General features: G+C 39.5%; 1 protein-coding gene across 1 annotated transcript in view; it reads right to left on the bottom strand.

Annotated features, from left to right (window-relative positions):
- LOC106917580 (voltage-gated inwardly rectifying potassium channel KCNH7-like) overlaps positions 1–18,766 on the bottom strand; it is a 60,179-nt gene that overhangs the window by 24,605 nt on the left and 16,808 nt on the right. Inside the window, exons 3-4 of the mRNA XM_088014517.1 lie at positions 11,493–11,648; positions 5,130–5,609 (exon numbers count right to left, since the gene is read on the bottom strand). Of these exons, the coding sequence (XP_087870643.1) occupies positions 5,130–5,609; positions 11,493–11,648 (636 nt within the window). The remainder of the gene's footprint in view (positions 1–5,129; positions 5,610–11,492; positions 11,649–18,766) is intronic.

Raw genomic sequence — 18,766 nt, 5'->3', positions numbered from 1 at the left:
GACGGTGGCCCAGATTTTTGTTAGGATTGTGAACTGTGGACATCAGAAAACAGCCGGGCTGGGTCATTTGTGTCGTGACACAGGGAGTGAGAATGGAGAGGTCCTCGCTGTTGGTGTATGTGGAACCACAACACAACACTGATATTACAGACAGACACCGAAATACAAACTCTACACCCTCTGACTGACCCATCTCGAATTAACAGGCTGCTTAAAGCTCCTCATTAAAAGGTAATGTCAACTGTCAGGACAAAAATCAAAGAATGCAACCCAACACTGAAAACAAGTCATTGTCTGATGGAGCTTGAACATACATTTGCAGTCAGAAGTTTACACAGACTCATCATGGGCATCAAGGTTTTCATGGTTTATTGATTTTTATTGATTTATTTGAACAGATTCTGTTCAAATCCACTTCCTGTGTCACTTCTTGTTGTACCACACAAAGTCTGGCACAAATCGACAACTGTAGAAGTATAAAACGACAAAGGAGCAAAATTTCCAGCCACCACCCAAGTCTCTGTGCTGCAGCAGCATAAATAAACAATCAACAATAGAAAACATTCAAATAGCTTCCTAAACCTTGAATGCAATCTGCCTTCATTTTAAACACCTCACTGACATTGAACATAAACAACTTTGAGTCTTGTTCTTCCCTCAGCAACAACGTTCACACTGAAGAGTGTTGTTGCTTGGCGACGTGTTAGCATTTAGGGTGCGGTGGATTTTTGGGTTTCAGACGGGCCAGTGAAGCTAAAAATCACCCAGTTCTGGTTTGTCTGTGATCCTTTGGGTGAAAGATCTGAATGTAGAAGTTAACACAAATTTGAAAACCTTCATCAAATTATTTGAGTGAATTTTACCCCATGTGGATTACACAAATCCACCGATTCAAACTTACACGCTTAATGTTGTTTTTAAAATTCATTAAAATTAAATGTTGTATAATCTTCCACCCTGAAAAAAAGCAACAAAAACAGTCCAAATAAATCATTAAAGGCCAAACTTAATATGACTAACCATGCCAAAGTTGAGATTATGTAAACTTCCATTATGTAATGCTTCCTTATCCAAGCGTGTTATACTTTCCAGGATTTTACACCATTTAAAAAAAGAACTGCCTAGCAGACATGAAGTTTCTGGCCTCCTACAAAAGCATACAACTCTTCAAGAATATGACACCATCATACAGACACGCACACCGACATGTGGCCCAATGAGAATGATCGAAAGTGAAAAAACAGACTTGCTGATTCAGTTGTGTGAGCCAGCAAAGGAAGGCTGCTCTGCTTTGCTTCCCTTTTCACCAAGAATGTTACAGTGATTGAGAGTCAAGGACAGGGAAACAGACAGCTGAGGGTGAGAGATTGCATGCGCAGCTTCAATGCATGCCACAGTCAGGGTACATCACAGCAGTCATAAAGAATAACTTAAAAGATAAAGCTGAAGCCATACCCCCAGCCATCCAGGAGCGCGATACTAGCAGACCAGGGGAGAGAAGAAATAGGAGGTAGAGGGGAAAGTGGGATTATGGACGCTGATTGGACTGTAGGGTCATGGGTGTAAACAACATCAACATTGTGCTATTATCAGACAGTCACTTTGGCTGATTCTTCGATAACGAAATTAGAGACCTGATACTGCCAGGTACACTTCTAGAACTTAATGTTCAATGTAAATAAAGAATCAGGCTTTTTTCTACATTTTGCCACACTGCAACCACAAGTTTTGAACTTTAATGGGATTCTAAGTGGTGTTTCAAAGTAGGCATAAGTATAAAGTGCAAGTAAGATGCATGGCTTTCATGTCCCGATTCAAATTTTTCACTTCAACTACCATGCAAATATTGCAGCTTTGAATATCAGCCGATACCGATATTTATCCAATACAATATCAGCATCGTGCATACTTTTGTTACTTATTTTGTAGTGAGGAATGTTAGAAATGGTTTGATCAAGTTAGCTTACTCAGAACAGTAGGTATGCGAGAGCAGCAGACTGATTTATTATTTACCAACAGGTCTGCTTGAGGGATATAAGCGCTGCTGGATAGAAATATGGAGCTGGACTTAACTCTGGAGTGGAGTATTTGTTATTTTATGTTGGAGATTTTAAATGCAGGCTGATATAATTCAATACTGTTGGCCAGTCATAGAAAAACATCTTAAATGTTGCAAACAAATTGATACCGTGAAAAAGGTTTAGTATCCAGTAGGACAACCAGATAAAACAAATAACCTGGGCTGCCATAGTTTACATTAAAGGATAATCATATGTTTGAATTTATACAAACATAAATCCAACTGCTGCTCACAGACTCTTCAAATTTGATTGAGCTTTCACTATTTTGGAAACAGCAAAGGGCAAAAAACATGTCTGGAAGCCCAAAGCTGAAATCAAGTGATTGCATATGCATGCCATACTTTTCAGTTTGTTATAAGCATTTAAACCATGGATCCGTTTGCTTCCACTTCAGTTATGCACTGCTTTGTGTTTGTCTCTCATGTATAAATACTCAACACATGCATTAAAGTTTGTGGTTATAATGTGACACAATGCTGAACCTCTGAAAGTGTGTATGAATAAACTGCTGTAGGCAGCAAATAAGTAGCATGTCCTATAAAATCCAGAATAAGAAGTGTGTTTGTGAAGCTTTTGTTTTTTAAATAACTGTGTAGTGTGTGGGTGTGTGTGTGTGTATCGACTTTAAATGGAAACACCGCCAGGTTTCTATTCATTTAGATGTGGCAGCATAGATTCAAAGGGTGCACAGAGAAAAAACAAAAAAACTGAGGTTAAAGACAGTGGGAGGTTTCACCGCGGAAAGCTTCATTGATTTCCTTCAATAGACAACAAGCAGGAGAGAAATAGAAAGTGTTGTTTCATGCATGCGCGTGCACGGGTCAGTGTGTGTTCTCTTTACTGAGCCCTCCCCGAGCGACTGGCGAGGGTCAGGCCGGTCGTGTACACTCACACTACGTCAATTAGTGCTGTGCCAGTCTTTCGAGAACTTACAAACACACTGTCAGTCATCCACAAAGGCATTTGCATTCAACAGAAATCCTCTGTGGAGAAATTCATGCAAAGAAGCAGGCTTTGCGCGTTATACATGTCTTGTCCAACAGGCGTGCCAAAAGAAGCATAAGTCCAGGATGCAGCAAGCTGCTGTTGGTTACCTTTGATATTGCGACCATTGTCTGAGGAGGAAAGAGACAGGGGAACTGCAGGTGAGTGAAGAAATAGGAATAAATGTGGCATCAGACCTGAAATCACGGCCTATGGAGAGTTCATTGGAGTGAAGCGCACATATCAGTGTGTCAGCTGTTCTCTGAGACTACAATGAAAATCACACTTAATGGGTGAAGTAGACTGATTGTGCTGAATCTGCACTTTAACTATCAACTTTAGAGGAAAAATGACCATGACAGAAATCTAAAGATGATCAGTGACACACAGTATGCATATTTTTACATTTTTGCAGGTGAAAAAAGAAGACAAATTATCAAGTTTTCTTTTGGCAATAAATATTTAAATATCTTCATGTTTGTATGTAAAATTAAGTTTAATCATTGTTAAATTATTTTTCGTTGAAAGCACACTGAGTTTCTATTTCTTCCCACTTCAGGCAGTCTCCACAGTGGATTACTGGCCTCTATCTCATCCTATGGACCTTTCTCTTCTGTCCTACCTACCCTACCCTGTGACAATCTAAAGGAGCAATTTATTATGTACAAAATTTAGTTAGTATTCATCAGTTAAAGTGTTATTTCAATGCAGTCTCAAAATATCTACATATTTGATGTGCACATGTTGGGGAGGGCTTTGCTTCTGTTTTACTTTTAGAGCTTTTTCCTGTAAGAGTTTTGGAACATTCTGATGTTGCTTTTTAAAATTAGGATTATTATTTGCTCTCATACAGCAAATAACTTCTAGGATTTTACATCATCATTCAGTACATCTCTGAGCCTCCTCTGTGGTCTTCTTTTTTCTACCTTCCTGCCACCACACTCAATAATCCTTTGACAAAATATTCACCATCTGTCCTCTTTATATGCCCAAACCGTCTCAGCTGAACCTATTAAAGTGTTTTTAACAGCACAACATAGTAGCAGATCCAATAATAATGCCATCTTGTAAAACTTTACTCCAACTCTTGCAGGTACTGATCTTTAACTACCCATTACACTTTTCTTTATCCAATTCATGCTGCCTGCACCTTCTTCTTGATCCGTCTTGTGCGCTGCCTCTTGTTATGAATGTTTGACCCCAGCACTTAACTCATCCATGCTTTATGCCTCTAGCACTTGAAGCTACATTGCGTTTCCCTCTCATTCACAAATCATTTCCTTATTTTCTCCATTGACTCCCAGCTCCCTTCTTTCTAGAACTCTTACTACAGATGACAATGTTGTCTGCAAATATTATAATCCATGGGGACTGCTCCCTCTGGTCTTTTATCAACTTATACATCATCACTGCAAACAAGGAAGCACTTTCAACTCATCTTACCTCACATCTCACTGTTGTCTAGCTGTCCTAGAACATGACTTTCACCACCCTCACAAATGATCCCTGTTAGACCTGACTTCTGAACACAGGACCTTCTTCCTTGGCACCCTATCATGTACTTTCTCTAACGCCACAAAGACGCAATGGAGACTGACTTTGTTACACTTCTCCATCAACACTCGAGAAACAAACATCACTTGGATGCTCTTTGTCTTTGTGAAACCTAACTGCTGCTGTAGAAGGGCCACTTCTCTTCTTGACCTACCTTCAGCAACCTCTTCTCATATTATCATAGACTTTTTCCCTAAAGTTCTGCACATCTCAGTTGCTCTTGAAAGTAATAACCAGCACATGCCTTAGCTATGTTTCCAGTTGTTTTTTTTTTAGTGTTATTTAGCTGCATCATAACAAATTTTGAAGAACTAAGAGTGACTCTTGTGAATATTCCAACTCTCAGGGGCAGTAACTTACACCGGCAGCTAATTTGATTGCGACTGAGCTGGTTACTAGTTCAGGCATAAAAATTCAGCTCCTACTGAGATTTAAAAATTTCTCCACAGACTACAGTAACTGCCTTAGTAACCAATCAACTAATAGTGGATTTAGTTGGGTAAAACTTACCTTCACTGGCATGCCTGTCCCTGAATGTAGTTTTGTACTTGGAGCCAAAGCCTTCAATGTCATGTACAGAAGAGGCTCTACGAATACTGCACACGGTCTCTCTAGAGGCAGTCGGAGTGAGGCCCGGGATTGACGGCGCTGCAGTAAGAGTGTCTTCTTGGCTCTGGTGTTGGGTCTGGGCAACGGCCTGGCCCTGGTACATCCGATTCCAGGGACCCTTGGGGGATGAGTGGTCTAAGGGGCCCGATACCGGCGTTGAACAATGGCTGGGGCCGATGAGAGCGCGAGTGTCGTTGGCATAGGATGGACTGCAGCTCTCGCGAGTGGTGGGGAGTTGGTAGTCGCGTGTGACCACCGAGCCATCACTGTGTCGAGGAGAGTCCACCATGACCGCGTCTGGGTCCTCTTGAGGAAGGGACTGCTTGCTGATGCCCAGTAGCGGTAAGGCTGGGAAACGGAAGCGGAAGAACCTCCCTCTACCTGATGGGAGAAAAGGTAGAAGAACAGCACTGTTAAGATTCTTCGTGTTCTGGCAATCTCTTGCTACAATGCTAAGGCTAGAATGTCTCAAAACTCCTGCATGTAGAGCAGGAATGCTTTTAGTTGCATTCCTGCTCTAAAACACTTGAGTCAAAAGGCTGAATTGCCTGACAAGCAGTAACTCAGCTCTGCAGAGGACTGGTAATGAACAATTCATTTTTGCTAGATAAGGAATGCATCTAAAAGTTAAAGGGTGGAGCTCTTGAGGACAGAACTTAAGCAATCCTGAAGCTGACATTTAGAATGTAGAAATGCAAGCATGACTACCCCATAAACCCTTAAAGGTTTGTCAAGTTACAACTCTACTGGAATAGTGGCAAGAAGAAAGCCATCATTAAATCCTTACGGCCTTAAATAGTAAACTCTTAACCTTCCCACAATAACGATGATCCAGAGCAAAGAGTAAAGACTACAATAGATTCATTCAGATCCATGTTTCTCAATTCCGGTCCTCAGGGACCACTGCCCTGTTTATTTTAGATGTGTCTCTGTTCTCAAACCCCTGATTCAAACATGCATGACCTCCTCTGTATGCCACCAAGTGATGCAGAAGCCTGTTAATCACCCACCTATTCAAGACACTTGTGTAGCAGAGGGGAAACATCTAAAACATGCAGGGCTGTGATCCCTGAGGATTGGAATTGAGAAACACTGGCTTGGATCACATATGTTCATCTGTTGAAATGGCATAGTCAAAGTTCAGACCTAAATTCAACCGAGAATCTTTTTTCAAAACTTGAAATAAATGTGCAAAGACACTTTCCATCCTATCTGACTAATCTTGACCTATTTTGAAAAGATGAATTGGTAAAGGTTTCACTACATTTACTGCAAAAGGGACCTGCAAGATTACAAAGTGCATTTTAGAACATTATGACTAATATACTATTTAGGTTGGTCTATCACATAAAACTCTAGTAAAAGGTAGAAGTAAAAAAGTTAAAAATAAAGAGCACTACTTAACTACTGAGGGAAAAAACAGAATGAGATTAACATTGCATGTTTTGACCTTGTACTGCCGTTTCCAGTGTGCTTAAAACAGAACTTTAATAAAGTCCCCAGACCTGATATTTTAGGTATTGGCTAATGGCACCAGAAAGCCTGGTGCTGCTGCTGCAATCTGAAAAGCTCAGATCAAAACAAATGCCTATTGTGCTTCGGGCTCAAGTTCAATCTTCAATTTCCCTTTAATTATTCATAGTGGGGTGGGGGGAACATTTACTGAAATTTTATAATGCAGCGGTGCACTGAGATGGGGATCCTTTAAAGGATTACGTTCAGTGTTTTAATGAGTGACTGATAGCCTCTGGAGAGTTAAAGCCCAGTGTTACAAAGTCATAGAGGATAAATGTAAGACAACTCTGCTCTCAGGAACAGTTGTGAAGCGTAAGACTAACTTTAGGATAAATGCTGAGCTGCCTGTTCACTGACAAACAGTATTTACAAAACACACTTTTCTGCATTTTACATTATGTGCAGTCATGCAACGCTTGAGGATTTAAGCATATGGAGAACAAATCGTGGCCTCCGTCTAGTGAATCATTTAGTCGCGTGAACATATGGCATACATATTGCATTTGTGTTTCAGCTCCCAAACACAAGTCTTCCTGCCATAATGAAAGCAAAAACCATTTGCACTCAAAGTGAGAAATGCCAACAAGAAGTATTCTATATACAAATTATGAAGAGCAACTAAATCCAGCCAACCAACGTCGTGTGGCCTAGTTCAACCTCTGCTTAATTTATTCTAGTAAACAGCAAGGGAGGGAACGATCTACAGCCCTGCACAGTGAGGAGGTGTGACTTCTTAGTGAGCAAATTAATTTAATTGTTCTAATAATAACTCTGCTAATGCAGATCAGACCTGAGCATCCAGCATCCTGACTTCACTGCAGCGTTACTATTTTGCGGTTGAAATTAAGTTCAGGGTTTTTATAACAGTTTCAGGGCGTTCCTCCAAAATAAAGTCATCTTTTGTTCCTGAAGCGCCAGATGATGGGTATTCCATATAATACCCATCATTTTGCAGACATACATATTTTATGCATGTCTGCATAAAATACAGACATGCACTGCAAAAAAGCAATTTTTGTATAATTTCTTGTGCAAATATGGAAGTACACTTGAAGTAAGATGAAACAAGCTTACAAGTAACTTTTCAACTAGAAGTAGGATAGGTAAATAACTAAGATGAGGCGGATTTTCGGCTGTGTTGAAATTATTGTATTTCGCAAAACTGCAATGGAAATACTTTTTGACGTCACACAAATCGTGTGGTCAACAACCGGATGTTGCTACTGGTGGAAACGATGAAGATGACGACAGGAAGTGGTAGATCCTATGCTGTTTCATTACCTATTGCATGAACAAATGTATTCACGTGCGATTTTGGATGCATTTTTTTATTTCATGGAAACATTGCAACTGCAAAATCGTCAATAATAAATTCACTCCATAAGCCATGCATTTTTAAAATGAGATCTTAAGTCAGATGCACAATAATAATGTGTGCTTACAAAAGTCTTCTATTCCCATACAAAAACAGCCAATTTGAAGCTTGCAGGAGCAGCTGCCCTGAGTAAACTTCCTGGGTTTTCGGCGTGTAAAGTGTTTGAGAGCGTCTCTTCTCTCCTCTGTCTTCTCATTCTTTCCCTGCTCCACCAGGCAGCTTTACACAACCAGTGGACACACAGTGGCCCTTGTTGCTATGATACCGGAGAGTAATATTTGCATTGAATATTAATTGGGCCTTCAGTTGGGGAGAGAAATGTCCTTCTGTAACACGAGCATGATTCAGTCGACAGGGGAGAAGCCCAAAAAAGAAAGGAAAGCTGTTTAAAAAAGAAGGCCAAAAAAACGCTAATGTCCTTTTGTTTCTGCCTCCGGGTTGATTTCTGCTGACATCAGACTTAACTACAGCAGTTGTGCTGTGAACGTGCTTAAATGATTTGCATGAAGCATTATTTTACCTACAGCAGTGTTTACCTGAGCTCCCTGTCCTCCAATTATACAGATTATTCTGCTTTGCCCTGCTCTCATTTATTAAAGAGAAAATAAGGGTGTTATTGCACTGAGCCCGAAGTAATGGAAGTTAATTTTAACTCTTTTCCTTTCATTACACATTTCCCATAGGCGGGAAAATGCAAATGAGAATAAAGGCGCCACAATGCGATGAAGCTATCTGGGTTTGAAATGAGCATAAAATATATCTAGATATTCAAATGTTCTGTAAAAATATTTCCTCCCAACTTTCTGACAATGAAATCTACTTAAATGTTTCACATTTTAAGTCTTAAAGGTTACCAAACACTTCTATTTATTAAATGCTACAATAGGCCAGCTTTTATACAGATTCTTTTATGACTTTCTTTAATTTCTAAAGTTTACATAATTTGGTAGAATTGCCTTTAATCTCTCTGTCTTGGGTCAGATGTTTTAGCTTGTTTTCACATCTGATGGTTCAATAGACACGCTTAGATCGGGCACCAAAGTTGTTACATTTTCAGCTGCTGTGGTTCTCTTTCACGCCTGTTCACCCTCTCTTGTGCCCAAGATGTCTTAAGATGTACTTCAACATCTCCTCATGTCGTTTCCTAATAATGTCATTCATATTGAGAAGTGCACCAGTCAAACCACGCACACAAACATGACCCTTGCTCCCAGTTGGGATTTTATTCTCAGCCTTCCAAGCTTCTCTTTTTTTCATCCAAATGCAACACAGGTAATTATGGCCAAATACTTCAATCTTGGCTTTATCAAACCACAAGACACCTTTAAAAAAATTAAGATCTTTGTCACTTTGTCCTCAACAGTAAGATGGCAAGACATTTTCTCTATAGTTTCTTGAACAGATGAAAGTCTCTTTTCCACTTATCTTGGCTGCAGCCGTGCCCCCAGCTCAGTTCGTGCCTCGACTTTTGCAGCAGCCTTTTTATTAATTTGTATAAGGAAGATCTTGATCGTCTCCAGTCAGTTCAAAATACTGCTGCAAAGCTTTTTACCAGCACACGAAAGAGACGGCACAGTTTTGATCTCTAAATCGGCTGCCGGTATGTTAAAATTTTAGTATTTACTTTCAGAGCGCTGTGCGGTCAAGCCCCAGCAGACATCTCAAAACTTTTAGAGACCAACATCTCTTCTCATGGTCTGAGATCTTCCAGTCTAAGGTATTTAAAGGTTCCTCGACCACGAAAGACCAGAGAGGATTCATCTTTTAGAGTGGAAGCCCCCAGATTGTGCTTTTAATCTTTGTGCTTTTGACTAGTTTTATGCTGGATGACCTTATCTGATGTGTTCTGTTTTAATGAGTTCTTCTGTGTTTTTAATATTTGTTCCTATTGTAAAGCACTTTGTGGTTTTCTGAACTGTGAAAGGTATAAATAAAATGTACTTACTAAGTGCATAATTATGTAGCTCTGAGGAAGTGGTCCCGGTTTGCTGCATTAAAATATAATGCGAGTCCATGGGGGTTGCGGAATGGATGCAAAAATCAATTAGTGCAGCTAATGCATCACCCAAAATGAGATCATGTAACACTTGGATCATTACTGGAGCAAACCTATAAAAGTGCAACACTTAAAAAAATATCAGCTTACATCCATAGAAGCTCCTTTGTTGAGGATAAGGGTGGTGGTTTTAAAATGGTTTAAAATGTCTTGCAAATAAAAAAGTGTTGAGAGCATTTGTATTCAACCCCCTTTATTCTGTTACCTCCAGATAAAATCTAGTGCTACCAGCTACCTTGAAAAGTCACCATATTATCAATCAGATTTACAGTGTCTACATACGTTAAATGTTTTAGACTTCTGCAAACACTTAACTTATGTTTGAAGCATATTTAGAGTCTTCGTCTTGCTTCCTATCAACTCTAACCAGGGCAGAATTATGGCTTACAGATAATAAGAATCCAGAAAATATCATTTTTTATTTTATATAAAATATTCTAATTTCTTGAGTCATGTAATTTCGGGTTTTTGTTATCTGAACACCATATTCTTCAAAATTACAATAAGTAAAAGCTTAAAACATTTCACTCTAAGAGTAATGAATCTATATGAGCTTTACTTTTTGAAAGGAGTGACAATAAATAAGAACTTTTTCCACAATATTTAAATTTTTTGAAACGTACCAGCAGGACACATTCCCAAAGTCAAATCTGCACACTCATATATACTATTTGCCAGACTGTGCATAAGAATAACAACAATAAAACCTCTTCATTATACTGTAAACTCAACACACTGCCTGTTCTTCACATCACGCCTCATTAGGCAGAGCAGCTTGTTAAGAGCTCTGTCCAATTACAGTCATCCTGAAGTGACCTCTGGTCCTCCTTACTGCTGTTTTCTGTATCAAAGATGGAAAGAGCAAAAAGAGACAGACTTTTACAGGATCAGGAGGAGGAGGAGTGAACCTCTGGGGAATGGCATTGTACACCATTACACCACAGCAACTCTCACAGCGCACTTCAAGTAGTTCATCAGGCCTTCCTGGCAGAGTATGAGCTATAATTGGGCCAGACCTTAGAGATGATAGCGGGCAAACATCAGTGTCTGCTAAAGGCCCGTGTCAACATGCCAAAGCATTTGTCGAGCAACCAATTCCTGCAGCTGCAACGAGCACAAGCTGCCCAACATTGTGATTTATGAACAATCAATAATTGCAGAAAAATCTAAAAGACAATAAGGTTAAATGAACTTAAATTTGCAAGCTTGTAGGAGTGTCTTTTGATTATATATAAAGCTTAAATACAAGCTAACGCCAAATATCACATTATCCGACTACCACCAGTTTCACCCTGAAGAGTTTGTCGTCTCTACTCACGCTGGTCAGCTTTGGAGGGAGACGTGTGGTTGAGTCTCTCCAGCGAGTCGCAGCTGACGTCGTCCAGGATGTAATCGAAGTTCAGGATGAACATCATGACCACGCCCTCCTCGTTCTTCACCGGGATGATGTGGGTGGTGCAGGGGAACTTGGAACCTAAGACAGGAGATTAAAAAAAATAAATAAATAAAAATCTATTTACAATTATGCACTAATCTGTGTCCTAAAGTTTGTGTTCATAGAGTGATGAAATGTAGAAGCTCTTTTTGTCCAAAACAACCGAGTTAAAACTGATTCAGTGCTCAGAGTACAGTCTGAGTGCTAACACTCTGACATTCCAAAATGGCTGCAAAGGAAGAGGGACAACTAAATATGTTGTGCTGGGACTAGAACTGACAAAAACAAAATAAACAAAAAACAATTCTGATATTTAAGTTAAAGACCCTTTTCATACTTTTTGAATTAAATGTTTTTAAAGGGTGAATATACATTTTCGACTAGTTACAGAGTGCTGTGCTCTCTGCTATGCTAAACCTAGTTCCCACTATGGAGCCTGACCCGAATGCTAAGGCTAATTAGCATGGCCAAAGATGATGGCGGATAAACAGATTTCCTAGAACAGGAAGTTTGTCTCTGCTATTAGCACATTTAATTGCACGTAAATAAGCTTGATTAATTAATGGCTCTGATTGGCTGTTTCTGACAGGGCGGTGCATTTCTGCAGGTGGCAGTAGGAGAACTGAGAGCAGGTGGAGGAGCTCAATTTTTTCACAGATTATGTGCCTTATTACACTGTGACAATTTTAACAAAGATGCAAAAGTCATTTTTTTATAACCCTTACCTCCTGCAGTCTTACGTTAACCAATAAAACACAATGAAGCATGTGGTTGAAACATGACAAAAGTCTAACCAACTTGTGAGTAAAGGAACAAAAATAGCAGGCAGGTTTTACCGCAACAGAAAAAGTATGTCAGGTTTAAAAATAAATAAATAAAAACGGAATCAACATGGACATCTCTGGAAGACGCTCCCTCTCGCATTAGGCTCTAAGTCTTGCTGTCACCACAGTGCTATTTATAGCTTACCCAGCAGGCACCCAGCCCACTGCGTTTCTTTTCTTGGGGGGAACACAGACAAACTGCTGCACATACACACACTCAACCACATCCTATCTTCTGATACACAACATGTGTGCATGTGCGTGTGTGTGCGTGTGTGAATGCACAAAAACCCAATGTGACAGACTAATTGCAGAAAGCCAGTTTTATGTGATTTTCCTGTATTCCACTGGTTCAGTGTCTCGTTTTTGTGTTGTGCCCTAAAGCAACAGTTCCACCAGGCTGGAGTTTGATTTATGTTTTGGGGAGCTGCAGTTCTGCTGGGCTAAGCAGTTTGCTGCTCCTAATAGTAAATCATCAACACCATGAACGGATCAAGCCATTATTTTTCAGTGGAGTAGGAGGGGGGTGGGGGGGTAACAGGTGTTATCACAACTCTTCTCAATTGCATAAAAGAACCCAGAAGCTTTTTGTTTTTATTGTTTCCAGGTGACAGGAATAACCCCAATCAGCTGATCTTTATCCACACCAGCAGCTGGAAAAGTGGAATTTAACAACTTTTACAGCAACATTTATTAACGCCTGGAGACGTTAAAAAATTGAGAGTTTTAACGATATTAAATGCTTATGGATTTAGTGGAAAACCGAGGATTGGATGATGTAAACTCTGTAATGGTATCATCGAAATAAACTACAAGAAAGCGGAGACACGGTCTGGTGTAGTTTTGATTTTTTTTAAAAACGTGTCCTGTATGGCAGCGTAGCATTCAGAACTGTTGTCTGAGTGTCAAGGTGAGGCCCAACAGATTTAGTTTGACAAGTAAATCTGGGATTCGTCTTGATGCTCCAATTTACATGTTTATGAAACGTATAAATTGGAAAACATAGAAAAAACACAAATCAACACCTGGAAGTCTGCCTCTACACCTGCAGAAAGAGAAAAAAAAACTAAACTGAGAAACTACAACATGGATATCTATACTAACAATCCTTGTTTTGATGTTCCTTTGACATTATTGCTTAACTGCTGTGTTTTTATAGCTATGATTTTCATTTGAAAGCCCTCAAACTTAAAACAAAATGTGAAAAAGTCCAAGGAGGAACCAGTACAGCAACTCTGTTAACGCAGTGACTAACATGTCATAATTTGATTCACATTGTTTGCAAATGAAAATGATGAGCATCTCCATGGAAACAAGAAGGAGCTCAGGAGAGAAGCAAATGTTCATTTGGCTCAAACTCCTGAATAACAAAATAAGATCCTTATCTGGAATCAAATCACAGGGAAAATTTACATGATCCAGTCCTAGAAGCAGGTTCCCTCCGTTGGGTTTCTGCACAGAGGCTTAAATCACCGGGTCTTTTGTCGCTGTCAAACATTATTGTTTGAGGATGCGCACGCTCACACACAACCCCACATTTGCATTGACATGAGAGTCCACACGAATGCAAATTTAATTCTTTTAACCTGGCATTTGCAAACAAAAGTCTTTATCGGAGCAAGCGCTTCAGTTGTAGGTGGAAAATCAAGAAAGTGACGCATCAGAAATGTATTTACTTGTTTTGCAATTTGTTTAATGGTACATCTGACAGTGAATACGTTGCATTATGCTGTAGAAATGTCTATCCTATATATGCAATATATAGAGCATAAACAGCACCAAGGAGTCAGGTAATGGTTTTATTCTTTTACCGCCAGAGGCATTTTATCAACTCACAAAAGTTGAAACATGAAATTAAAACAAAAGAACTTTATTTGCAGTATAAAATTTACTTTGGAGCACAAATAATATAAAAATCAACTTCAGAAATATGCTAATCACAGGAAGTGAAAATCTACTGTATTTTTCTAGATTTGGTAAAAAAAAAAAAAAACTTGTAGCCAATAGGGCTGCATTTACCTTCAGGTTATGTTAAGGCAATGCTATTTATGGGACTTTGCAATGCTAGCATATTTTTGCAATTCTGACAATATTGGTAATTACTGTGGTGACAATATCGGTTTTAGTATATGCTTGTTTTCTTATTTCTCTGTTTCTCATCTGTGCTTATATAGCTCTGTAGCTTAAAGTCATTAGTGTCCACAGTCAGAATCTGCTTCAGCCTCAACTACTCTAAAAAGCTGTTTGTGTTACTTTTTAACACTGAGCTTAACAAGATTATTGCCACAGAACTGAACGTGAACTACTTGAAGTTTTGCCACAAATCTGATTTTCTCAGCATTTATTTCCTGGCATTAAACTATTGGGGGTTGCAAACTATGAATCAAGTTTGACCCAATTCTTTTTGAGTATAGTTTGACAAATGATCGAGGACTCGGGGGGGAGGGGGGGATGTATCATCCAATTATTACTCAGGGAAGCAAATGTGTTTTCCTTCATTTTAAAATTTGATGAGTTGGTTTGTCTAAAAAGTTTAGAAGAGAAGCAAACGGCAGTATTGTAAGAGACAGAAGATGGGTGAAGGCACAGAGCGAGGCAGAGGGGTTGGTTCAGAGCCCGGGAAAAGTGTTTGTTCTCCTTGAACTGTTTCACATTAAGTCGCAACCAGAAAGTGCATTTATTGGTATTTTGTCAGATAAACCAACAAAAGTAGCACAATGTGAAGGGGAAGTGGATTTAAAAAACATCTGAAAAGCATGGAATGCATTTCTGTCAGCCTCCTCCACTGAGGTACATAACATGCAGTCCACTGTTTCCAAGTCTATTTGTAAAAAGGCTTAGTTAAAGTTCACCTACAGGTATTTTAGTTTGATTCAAACTTATTCACGTCATTTTAGTTGCGTTTCTTATTTAATGCAAACACTCCAATTGCATAATTGAGTTTTTTAGGCATTAGCGGAATATTGTCAACGTTTGTAATGAAAACGCAGCTACAGACTGTCTGTCCTATTCCTCTGTCATTAACCTACCCGTGTCTGCACCTGTTTTATTTATCTGTTGTGATTCCACTCACTTCCTCCCGTTTCCCCACCGGCTCTAATGTGCCTCCCCTTCATCTCTCTGAGAAAGAAAATAGCTGCTCAGGTTCTCAGCAAGAAGACCGCCTGATGTGTTAAAACTGGACAGATCAAACAGCTCCCCAGAAGCCGCTGCTGCTACCCATGCAAATTTCTTCTTGCCTGCTTGCCTCGGAGAAGGGTCGAAGCCACACACACACACACGTACACGCATAACACACACACACACGTGTGCACGAGGGGATCCTCATGCAAACAGAAAGCCGTTTACATTTCTCCGCCGCACGTCGAGCGCGCCGCAAACACTAACAAGACCCGTGCGTCTCGGGCTCAGCGTGCCCCAAACTGAGTCAGTCGCTCACACACGGCCTGCCAGCAGCATTAATTAGCGGAATGTTCCCTGTCCGAGTGAATCTAATAAGCGGGCGATGAAGCTGGTTTACATGCTGCAGCGTAATGAGAGAAAGCACCTCTGAAAGGCACTAAAACAACTTCAGTCAGAGCAACTCCGGCTGGAACGTTTCTAGGGAAATGCTCTGTTTTAACATCGCCAAATACACATCTTTAAAAACATCAAAAGTGAGAGAAAACAGGAGAAAGAGAAAACTACGAGTCTGCGCTCTCTTGCACACTCAAACATACAGTCATGGATGGGTGAACAATAACACAAACACAATCTGTTCTGTTCTGGTCTCTAGGCCTCAGAGGATGGGAGGAAGTGCTGACTTGAGGAAGTAGGGAGAGCGAAAAACTTTTTGGCAAGGTGAGAGTCGGCTGATAAACACAGAGCTGCCAATCATCTGCCCCAGTACATCAAAGAGGAGCCTATATGTATGACGGCGTTGTTAGAAAGCTGGTCAAGGTCAAGCCGTAAGGCTGAGAGGAAACGCGGGACTTATTGATTTAAACATTTTCCGCTTGGCTTGGTTTCCTTGCTGATGCGGTGCTTCCTACCTGGATTATCGGGGGCTACCTGGTAATCTGTTGCTACACAGATGGCTCGGCAGGATGGCAGCACAGTGTGCCGTCGAGTGCAAACACTAAATATGCCAGATCGCAGTGGGCCAACGAGCTCTTTGAAGTGTTGGGAGCAAAGCGATGCGAAGAGTCGCGTCTTTTGACTCCATGACACTCGGGTGCTTCGGTGAGTCAGCCGTTATCCTCATAGACCAAAGATTATTGGCTTTACATGAATGCAACTGGCATGCATGTTTCATTTATTGCTTCTGGTTATTGTGTTTTATTTTGGATATTTCTTCCAGTTCCAGTGTTAAGTTTTCTGTACAAGATTAAACTTTTATTAGTCTTCGAGAGGGCAAACTTTCATTGTCAATATATTACTTGAAAATGGCTTCAGAACAACAATATTATCTTTTGTCACAATAATTACTGAGGTAATTTATTCAGAAAAGTGTATCGTGACAGGCCTTCTCATTTGTGGCAAAACTGATATAAATGGATGTAAACATTTTCTCAAATAGAGGTACTTTCTCCACGAGACAGCCTGACACATGCTAGCAGCGCTAACGCTATCAGTGAGTAGCACAGTGTTAAACTCCAGGACAAACTAAGCTAACGAGGGTAGGGGATACGGCCTTAACTGTAATTTAATTGAATCCAATTTTAAAAGCAGCAATTGTTCCTGCACTTTTCCATTACATGGCCCCAATATCACCTTGGAGTGAGGATTAACAGCCATGCAACTGTTGGAGCGGGGGACGAAGTTGAGACGAGGACAACGTTACCTCAGTAGCCAAGTGTTCCCACAGAGCTGTGTCTTAATTACAGTTCAGGCTCCACACACACAAAAGGAGCAAGACCCATGACCATAAAATCACCTCCTCGATTATCTCACTTCCCTCACAACGCCCCACTCTCTCTCTGGGATTACATTCACTCCTCTCTAGTATGGCGGCGCCTCATTTTAAGCTTGAGGATTCACCATTTCATTTCCTTTTACCAAGTTATTGGCTAAGCAATGAGACGGCTCCGTTTTATGAGAATATGAGTCTTCCTGATTGAGGACAGTCTCAATTTAGCTTGTGAAGCTCAATTAAATTTGGAGGAAAAAAATAAAGTAAGACAAACCCTGAATCAAATAGAGCAAAAAAAAAACTGATGGAAGAACTAATATGTCCAATTGTTTTATGTTTCATAATTATAAAAATTCTAGTCACAGCGTTGCTAAAATTTAACTGGGTACAAATCCTAATTATTCAATACAATAATTGCAAACATGTTACAACTTGAAGCTACTTTAGATTCAGACAAATCAAAATGAAGGTGATGAGTCTTCATCCAACACGTCAGTAAAATCCTGGTTGGATTTTATGGATTAGAAAATCGTGTTTAATGTGCCTTAATCACACTTCACTGCTAGCAGAGTATACTAAAACAAATTTAAAAATTAGAATTTCAATTTACTTGAAATTTTATTATATTTGTTAGTACAAGCAATATTAAATAATTAGCTAAAAAATAATCAGCAAAACCTTTTGATCACAATTTAGTTGAAGATGTCGTCTTTGTTAGCCATTCAGACAAAATAAGTGAGAAAACCATCTTAATACTTTAGTTTAGCTAAGTTCTTGTACACAAAAATATTAGATTAAATCTACATAATTAAAAATGTATGCGGTGTTACAGTAGTTTGATTTGTTAAATTCTGTTGTCTTCATCAGTGTATTTGTATTAAACACAAATTAATATTGAAAAATTAAAACTGGCAATAATCATGTTTGACTCCTAAATTAACTTATTGAGTAAACTCAAACAAGGAACAAAAATGACAGGGATTGTGTCAACGTGACCAGTCAGGGATAATGACATCTGTTATTAGAACTGGACGTGCTGCTTACATTTCATTATGTTTGCTGAGTAAATTCCACCTTGTAAATATGTCCTATTGGGAACGGCCAGCTTTGTTTGAATTCACACTGCATCGGTGAAACAAAATTAAATCTCGCTGTCTGAACAAACAGGTCGTCTCTGATGCTTGCGCTAGGCCTGTTGAATTAATGAAAAGCACTCTACATGAAACAACAAAACTGTTTCAGGTGAATCTACCCTGTAATTACTCATTCAGTTGACCAAGAGAACATTACTTCAGTCAGCTCAGCTGCATTAACCAAAACCTAACAAACAGATTTAACCAACATAAACAGATTACTTTGATTAGGAAAAATGTATTCAATTGAAAAAAAACAAAAATAAAAAACTACCTTGTTAAAATCTTAATCAGAATCCTGTTTTGTTT

Source organism: Poecilia mexicana, unplaced genomic scaffold (genome assembly GCF_051168715.1).
Source record: "Poecilia mexicana isolate PSO_F unplaced genomic scaffold, ASM5116871v1 scaffold_2, whole genome shotgun sequence".
NCBI classification, from domain to species: domain Eukaryota; kingdom Metazoa; phylum Chordata; class Actinopteri; order Cyprinodontiformes; family Poeciliidae; genus Poecilia; species Poecilia mexicana.
Note: the sequence above shows the minus strand (reverse complement) of the source record. Positions and strands in the feature narration are given on the sequence as shown.